Below are 9,072 nucleotides of genomic sequence, written 5' to 3' on the forward strand. Positions count from 1 at the left end.
CAGTTAACTAAGTTTCAGATCTTTCGAAGTTCTAATACGTAACAGTGCCTATTATCAAGAATTCCAGTAAAAAAAGAATGTATACATATATTATACTTTGATCTAAAAAATGTGTAACTTGTAAGATTCGTAGTTAATAATAATAAAAAAAGCCACTTCAGGTATAAGTTTGGTATGCTACGTTAAAGATAAAAACTGTTCCAAAAATTGCTTTAGTGTTAACGCGAGGCGTTAAAAATTGTGTTTAGATAATATCTTTATAATGCATTTTTCAATATGCTGATCATTTACACCATAGATTATCAACAGGGGTTTCGCGAAGAGTTTTGGGGAACACAGTTATTTTTATATGTACTTTAAAATACAAAGTACAGTCTGTAGTATTTTCCCCAGACCTTTATCGAATTAATTTATCACGTGTGGAGATCGCCACGGACTAGGTCGGAGTCCATGAGTTCTTCGTTTAATCGAAAAGGACACGCAGAGCTTAAAAGATTGAGAAACATGACGATAGTCCTCATTAAATAAGCTGAGAGAACGTACATTATTGATTTCAATTCATTTAAAATTCTAGCCTGGATATCTATTTCAAAATTAATATCCAATTCATTTGACATCTTCTTTGATGTCCGGGAGTGTTATTTATTATCTATATTCGGTTCAAACTGTAATAGTTATTTGCACTGAAGGAACGCAGGAAGTAAACAGTAGAGGTAAACGCGCCGGATGAAAATTGAAGTTTCTGAAAAAGATTATTATTTGCGAATGATAATATACATATATGTGTGTTAAGAAATTAGAAAATACTTTTATTTATTGAGCTTTGGTAAGTGAGGATTTAAAATTTTGATACACAAGCAATATTTAAAAACATGGTTTTATCTTATGTAGAATTGTTCGGAAGAGTAAGGTTTTTCCTTAATCTTTTTAACTATGAATCTCCATTTTTTTATTTTTTTTACCTGTATAACGATTAGAGGTAAGAATTCAGTGGTGAATAAGTCAGTTAGCTTTTCATATTACCTGTGGTTAATTAAAATTGAAATTCCGCAGACATACCGCTGTGCCACTGTGGGGGAGGGCTTTAACAAATGTCAACAACTGTGTTGCTGCTTGTTGTTGTTGTTGCTATATATTTGATGATGCTGTTTGTAATTAAGCACAAAGCTACACGAGGGGCTATCTGTGCTTTGCCCACCACGGGTATCGAAACTCAGTTTCTAGCGTTGTAAGTCCACAGACATACCGCTGTGCCACTGGGGGCGTTTTATGATACGTTGTTATTATGAATCACGTGCAAGTATAAAGTTTATCCAGCGTTCCCTAACACTTTTCTTAGCAGCTGTGTTTTAGTTGATAAATTAATAATTAGTTTATGATGTACTTGTTCTTTGCTTATCAACAAAATTGCGAATTTAAGCAAGAAAAAAAAAAAAAACCCGAGTCCAAATACTATTCTTGGACGTACTGCACACTGAGTTAGGCCTATTTCTGGAAACTTCCCATTTCCCAGTAACCATAGGCAAACACATATCGAAGAGCTAGACCAAACTCTTTCGTATTGGTGAACTGTAGTTTGGGTACATGGTTTTTATCACAGCTTGTCCGCTGAAGAGTTTAGAAGAACAAATTAATATCATTACTCTTATTTATACAAATAAAGCAGTAGTAGGAGTTTCGTATGCTGTTTGGAGGTGAGTATCCGGGAGAAGGACTTACGTCCTAGTTCGGACACCAGGTGAGCATGTTTCGGTGTGACGGGGATTCGAACCCGCGACCCTCTGATTGCGAGTCGAGTGCCCTAACCACCTGGCCATGCCGGGCCACAAATAAAGTCATAGGCGGCGAGTTGTCGTCCCTCTGAACAGCAGTTCTGAATTAGGATTGACTGTGCCTGAAATTTAGGGACTTCGACCTGGCCATTAAATCCATGTGTCACGTAAGGCGCTATTTTAGTTAAAAATACCAATACCGATACTTAAGGCAGTAAATCCATGTGTCACATAAGGCGCTATTTTAGTTGAAAATACCAATACCGATACTTAAGGCAGTAACGCACCTATCGAAATTCTAGCTATATACAACCATTAAAATAGTCCACTGGTGTGACAGCGTTAAGTCTGTAGATTTACAAAGTAAAAATCCGGGGTTCGAATGCCCGCTGGGGGCACAGCAGATAGTCCAATGGGGGCTTTGTTCTAAAACACACACCACTAAAGTAGGTTTTTATGTAAAGACTAAAAGCACGAGAATCTAAACTATTAAACTTTTAACAATTAGTATCATTAATCTGACTACTACGATTATTTAGGGCAGATTAATCTGACCACTACGGCTATTTAGGGCAGATTAATCTGACCTCTACGACTATTTAGGGCAGATTAATCTGACTACTACGACTATTTAGGGCAGATTAATTTGACTACTACGATTAGTTAGAGCAGATTAATCTGACCACTACGGCTATTTAGGGCAGATTAATCTGACCTCTACGACTATTTAGGGCAGATTAATCTGACTACTACGACTATTTAGGGCAGATTAATTTGACTACTACGATTATTTAGGGCAGATTAATCTGACCTCTACGACTATTTAGGGCAGATTAATCTGACCTCTACGACTGTTTAGGGCAGATTAATTTGACTAGTACGACTATTTAGGGCAGATTAATTTGACTACTACGACTATTTAGGGCAGATTAATCTGACCACTACGCTATTTAGGGCAGATTAATTTGACCACTACGCTATTTAGGGCAGATTAATTTGACCACTACGACTACTTAGGGCAGATTAATTTGACTACTACGACTATTTAGGGCAGATTAATCTGACTACTACAACTATTTAGGGCAGATTAATCAGCAGTCCCAAAAGCTATTGAACAGTAGTCGAGTTAATCGCCCCCGTATTTTCAACCTAACTAAACACTCAAAAGAAAACTTCTGAAGAACAAATTTGTCTAGTGGTCAAGTGAAACTAAACAGACGGTAACCTGTAATTTTGTTGCATCGATTATTAGCTGTAGGTATTTATCTACTCACCTTAAACAGCTTCGAACACCTTTAACATACTTCCATTCAGCCAAAGCTCCCTTGATACTACGCGGGTCTCTATCCCTTTAAAAAAAAATTAAACTTATGCCAAATAATCTAAAAAGAAACCAAATAAATATTAAGAAATTAAAAACAACAACATATATATGTAGCTTGAGTATAGACCTTAAGTACAGTTTCTTATTAATCATAACAAAACTGTTTATCGTGTCATAGTTAGAAACATTTAAAGCTACCATTTTATAATTTTATTGTGATAAATGTTTATGTTTTTAAACTTTGCTGGATCAAATAACCTTAAATAACGACTCGTTCAAAAGGTAAAAAAATATCGAGTCAATTAAACATGAGTATAGGAATTGTAATTTGAGAAATGCAAAGAAATTTAAATGTTATAAATTGAATGATTAAAAAGATATAGTTAAATAATTTAGGTGTGAACATATTATTCCCAGGTGACCCCTGAAGATGAAAGGTCCACCTTTCGAAAGCGCTCGGGTTATAGGGTTTTTATCATTACATATTCAGTAACTTAGATATGAATATCCACATATTAAGTAACTTAGATAAGAATACTCACATATTAAGTAACTTAAATAAGAATACTCACATATTAAGCAACTTAGGTAGGGTTAATCACATATTAAGTAACTTGGGTACCACTGTTCACACATTAAGCACTTTAGGCATGGGTCTTCACATATTAAGTAATTTAGATATGGATATTCACACATGAAGTAGTCTTTAGATATATATATATATGGATATTCAGATAGTACGTTTCGAATTGAGTTTGATTTGTAGATTTTCGATTCCATTAAAACTGTTTATGATATATTTTAGGCTTATTTTTCGGTTTGCATTACATATTTCAACAGCTTAAATATGAAGCGACAAAATGAATTTTTGATTAATTTGATAAAAGCACATCTGGAAATACTGAGCACTGTTTCATTGAAAGTAATAAACGCCAGTCTGAGTTGAAAAAGTTAAGACTAATAACTATATACGTTCTTGTCATAGTTAAATTTTGATGTTCCAATATATAAAATATAATTTTTCTCACGCAAGAATGTTTTTAATTTTTGCTGTCATTTCAATTAATTTTTTTTCCCTGAACTCTATTAAGCCTACCCATTTTCTTAAGACGATTTCCTCTTTAATATCTTGTTTATCTAAAAGTTTTATTTACGTTAATTGCTAAAATAGGATTCTTATTGGTCTAATATATTTTAAGGAAATGTGTCTTCTTATTACTTAGTACATCAACAGTGGAAATAATCTCGTAACTCAATTTACGGGGGAAAAACATTTTGAGAAAAACATAAACAACACATTTTTTTATCGAACCTTGCCCTTTAATGTCTCACAAGTGCTTGAGAAAAAAAATCCAAGTAAAAGTGATACAATACTGTTTGAATAATTCGAGAAATCCTAATGGAAAGGACAAATACAAAGTAAAAAATTCTCTTTTAACTTACCAAATATCTACATGTAACACATCTTTCTGTGCGTTGCTGATGTCTCTAGATACAGAAACAAAAGCAAATTTTTATCTGATATAACTGCTTCATCTTAAAATTTTAGATATTAAAAAAGGCCTTAGTGTAGTTCTTGAAATCTCAACAATTCCAATAATCAAGGAAAAACCAGTTTATAAATCACTGTTGATAAAGAACTTTAACATATTATACATATAAACAGTTACATCTGGTAGATGGTGTAACCCAACCACTACAGGGGGTCGTCGTACTTCCACAGACACCTACAAGACTAGGATACAGTTCATATTTTCCCGCTATTTAACTTGTGCTCTGGTGTTACTTGTTATCCTGTTGCTACGCTCTCTGCGGAGCTACAACGTTAGAAGCCGGGTTTCGATATCCGTGGTGGGCATAGTATAGATAGCCCATTGTTTAGATTGGTGCTTAACTTCAAACAAACAAATCAGATAGCTGGGCTTATATAGTTTTATACTAGTATAATTTGTCCACTGTACTACTAATATCAGCTTACTAAATTCAGCTTTTTATTGGGGACTGGAATGTCAACGTCAGGAGGTAAGGCTCCCCCTTACTTACTTACCTCCAATGGCAGGGCCTCATTTCTTTTCGTTTTTCTTTCATTTTATATTTCTTTGGAGAGCAGTCATCTTCCCACAACTGTCTGCAGGCAGCGAAGGGAGGTATAGATGTGGGACGTCGTGGGCTTGAACACTAAGACCTTGCTCTGCTAACGTATTCATGTTTTTCTCACTTATTTTATGTTATGTGAGACTAGCGAAGGGAAGTTAAGAATGGTAGACGGTGTATCCCCACCGCTATGTGGGTCCCACCTCCAAAACCCAGGACACATCTTATATTCTACATTATAGCTAGTAACCTGGTGATCTTTTTTAATTTATGCAGCTTTTATGTTGTGGTTGTTAAAGCTTGTTCAGATAATTAAATTTTTTTTTTTCATCACATGTTTGGTCTTGCTGTTTTAAACGCAGTCCTTCCTTTTAATATTAATATTTACTTAACTGTCGAAATCATGTTTTGACATATACGCTACATATATACATATAAATTTATAAAAATATAAATATTATATATGCCTTTTATTGTTATCATTCAGAAACAAAACTTTTGTACACATATTTTTTTTTATATTTATGTTAAACGAAACATTAATAACCTGTACAATGACATTTTACTATTGGATAGAGATTTAAAAAAACAACAACACACGATGTATTGGATAATTACAATGTAAATGTTTCTCTCCAGACAGGATTTCGATTCTGTTCTTTCACTTCTGTTGTTCTGCTCTGTTTTTTGTTAATCCACAGTCTGCAGTAGGGATCACATAAACCTGCATATATAATATGGATTAGATAGTGTGTCTCAGTTGTTACCCACGAGAAAACATCTAAAGGGTTACAACAAAGGACAATTTTTTGAACACAAAATACGATGCGTCAAGGCAGCGGGCCGAGCTTCGTAGAATATTAAATAGCAGGCAACATTCAGTTCATCAACATTCCGATATTTGACAGATTGGAGCTGCACGTCTAAAGGCTTCCCAGGCTATACGCATCAAATTTTTTCAAAGTCGGCTTGATAGTTATGAAATGCTTATTGTCGTCAAAACAAGTACACGCTCTCCAAAAAAGCTAGCCCTCCCAGTGGCACAGCGGTATGTCTGCGGACTTACAACGCTAGAACCCGGGTTTCGATACCCGTGGTGGGCAGAGCACAGTTAGCCCGTTGTGTAGCTTTGTGCTTAATTACAAACCCAAACAAACCAAATATAAACTTCAGAAGTGGTGTCGCCATAAGATGATTATCAAAAAGTGCACTATTAACCTGGCTGGCTACTTTTTAAAAACTGTTAAACATTTAATCTTACATATACAAATCTTAATCCAATTTTCACTATATCTAAAATTTTAAACTTCATGTAATATTTTGGTTTTATTAGCTTAAATATATTTTTTTCAGTATGTAAATTTGAGATGAATTTACTTATTTTTCTTAGTTTTTTTTGTAATCAAGCACAGAGGTACACAAGGGGCATTCTGTGCTCTGGCTCCCACGGGTATCGAAACCCCGATTCTAGCGTTGTAACTCCGCAGACATACCGCTGTGCCACTGGAGGGCTAAACTTATTCAGTAGTCAGCCTTGCACAAGTTTGATTGTTTAAAATTATGCCCAGCCCCAGAGAATACTGAAAAGTGAATAAAGAAGGCATTTAGAATATTCTAGAAAAAGAAAAGAACTATAAAAAAAAGTATTGCACAAAAACCACGAAGTAGTCGATGGCTATCCGTTCGCTCAGCATTCACGTATAGAAGCAGAGGCTTACTTTCCAAAAACTCATCAATTTTAATACTTTCAAAGTAATAGCGGGAATGTCATCAAGCTAGAAGCCTTTGATGGCGTCAATATTGATTCAGTCACATTGCTGCAAAAAAAAAAGAAAAAAAAGGACTTTCTCATCTTAAATAAAGTGAACCGAATCATTACCGTCTTCAACTGCATTATATTGATGCGTTACAGTTTTGGTCAAGTCGATCTTGGATCGATGAACATTAACGTAAATAATGTCGATGTATATCCCATTAACGACCAATCATAACTCACATTTGTAATCAACTTAATGTCACTTATGGTTCCGATAGTTATCAAGCTGGCATTGTATTGTAGTTTCGTACATTTAATGAGAAGAAAAAAAAAGATTATTTTCGACTTCAATTCGAAGAATAACGCCCCCCAGTGGTACGGCGGTATGTCTGCGGACTTACAACGCTACAATCCGGGTTTCGATACCCGTGGTGGGCAGAGCACAGATAGCCCATTGTGTAGCTTTGTGCTTAATTACAAACAAATCGAAGAATAACTTTTATAGAACAGACAAATTTGTAGACTTTTTGATAGTAAAATATAATAACAATAATGGAATTTAAAGTAGTGGCAGTAATTTTGTTTCGAAGTGTCTATTGTATAATCTTAGGAATGCAAGATGATGCATCTTTTTTAATGAAACTCTGAACCAAGAGTGTAGACAAATCACGTTGTTTTATTTCGTAAAATGTAAAACAAGCTTTAAATAAGTATTTCCCTGTTGACGAATTTTAAAAGAAAATGTTTTAAGGTGGCTATAAATGGTAGTAACAAAACAAGCTTTCTTACCACTTGCATCATTTGACGGTAATTCTTTAGCTTCCAGAACTTTAACTATTAGTTGAATAGGATTTTCCTGTAAGGTAACAAAGGTTCTTTTTGGTCAAAAGTCTTCAAAGAGTTCAATAGAAAATATAGATTAACATATTCAAAAAAATATTTTTTTTATATATAATAGGCCGAGTCTATGCTACATAAACTTAAGTTATAAGTATCAAACTTTACGGTAGTTGGTAACACGTGATCACCAATAGTAGAAGTATAAAAAAAAAAGGAACGTCGTTGTCGGTATAATTTATATTTATCAGATGGCGTTGGTACCTTCATTCGAGTTGCCTGACTTTGTAGCTCTTGTTGTTTCTCGGGGGGTAACTTCCAAAACAGATCCTGCATGAAACTTATAATTTCTTGTGTCGTGGAGCTGTAAACCTTGCTTGAGGTCCCCAGGTAATTTTGTGCTGCAAAACACGACTGTATGTAAAGCTGTGTTAACTGAAAAGAAAAAAAACAACAACAAAAAACAGGCGTAATTAAGTGAAGCTTGAGAAGATTCTTTAAAGGAAAGTTTAAGCTTACTTAAAAATAAATAAATAAATGAACCGGGTATAGCCAAGAGGTTAACGCGTTCTGACTGTAAATACGAGGGGTTATGGTTCGCGTCCCGTAATTGCATAAACGGGACTCATCACTTTGGAGCCGTGTATGCATCATAAGAGTGACAGTCAAATCCCATTATTCGACCGGATAAGAATAACTAAAGATTTGGTGGAGAGTATTGCTGTCTTGCTTTTTCCCCCTCTCGGCCCAGCATGGCCAGAGGGTTAGGGCGCTCGACACGCAATCTGACGGTAGCGGGTTCGAATCCCCATCCCACCAGACATGCTCGCCCTTTCAGTCGTGGGGGGCATTATAATGTGACGGTCAATCCCACTATTTTTTGGTCAAAGAGTAGCCCAAGGGTTGGCGGTGGGTGGTGATGACTAGCTGCCTTCCCTCTAGTCTTACACTGCTAAATTAGGAACGGCTAGCGCATATAGTCCTCGTGTAGCTTTGCGCGAACTTCAAAACGGAAACAAACCAACAAAATCTTCCCTTTCCCTCAAGTCATGAGTTCAGAATTAGGGATGATTATGGCGAGATAGCCCTTGCGAAGCTTCGCGCAAAAACTTTAAAACAAATAAGAAATAAATAATAATAATTTATTTCGTTTTTAAATTACCTATTTCTAACAGTTTGTTTGTAATTAAGCACAAAGCTACACAATGGGCTATCTGTGCTCTGCCCACGACGGGTATCGAAACCCGGATTCTAGTGTTGTAAGTCCGCAGACACACCGCTGTGCCACT

General features: G+C 35.4%; 1 protein-coding gene across 2 annotated transcripts in view; it reads right to left on the bottom strand.

Moving 5' to 3' along the window:
* The window catches only part of LOC111088102 (BAI1-associated protein 3-like), a 96,912-nt gene that overhangs the window by 37,942 nt on the left and 49,898 nt on the right, over nucleotides 1-9,072 (bottom strand). For both annotated transcript variants that reach the window (XM_022397081.1, XM_022397080.1), the window contains exons 4-8: nucleotides 8,048-8,218; nucleotides 7,736-7,802; nucleotides 5,809-5,914; nucleotides 4,540-4,584; nucleotides 3,047-3,121 (exon numbers count right to left, since the gene is read on the bottom strand). In XM_022397081.1, the coding sequence (XP_022252789.1) occupies nucleotides 3,047-3,121; nucleotides 4,540-4,584; nucleotides 5,809-5,914; nucleotides 7,736-7,802; nucleotides 8,048-8,218 (464 nt within the window). The remainder of the gene's footprint in view (nucleotides 1-3,046; nucleotides 3,122-4,539; nucleotides 4,585-5,808; nucleotides 5,915-7,735; nucleotides 7,803-8,047; nucleotides 8,219-9,072) is intronic.

Source organism: Limulus polyphemus, unplaced genomic scaffold (assembly GCF_000517525.1).
Source record: "Limulus polyphemus unplaced genomic scaffold, Limulus_polyphemus-2.1.2 Scaffold3129, whole genome shotgun sequence".
Classification (NCBI taxonomy): Eukaryota; Metazoa; Arthropoda; class Merostomata; order Xiphosura; family Limulidae; genus Limulus; species Limulus polyphemus.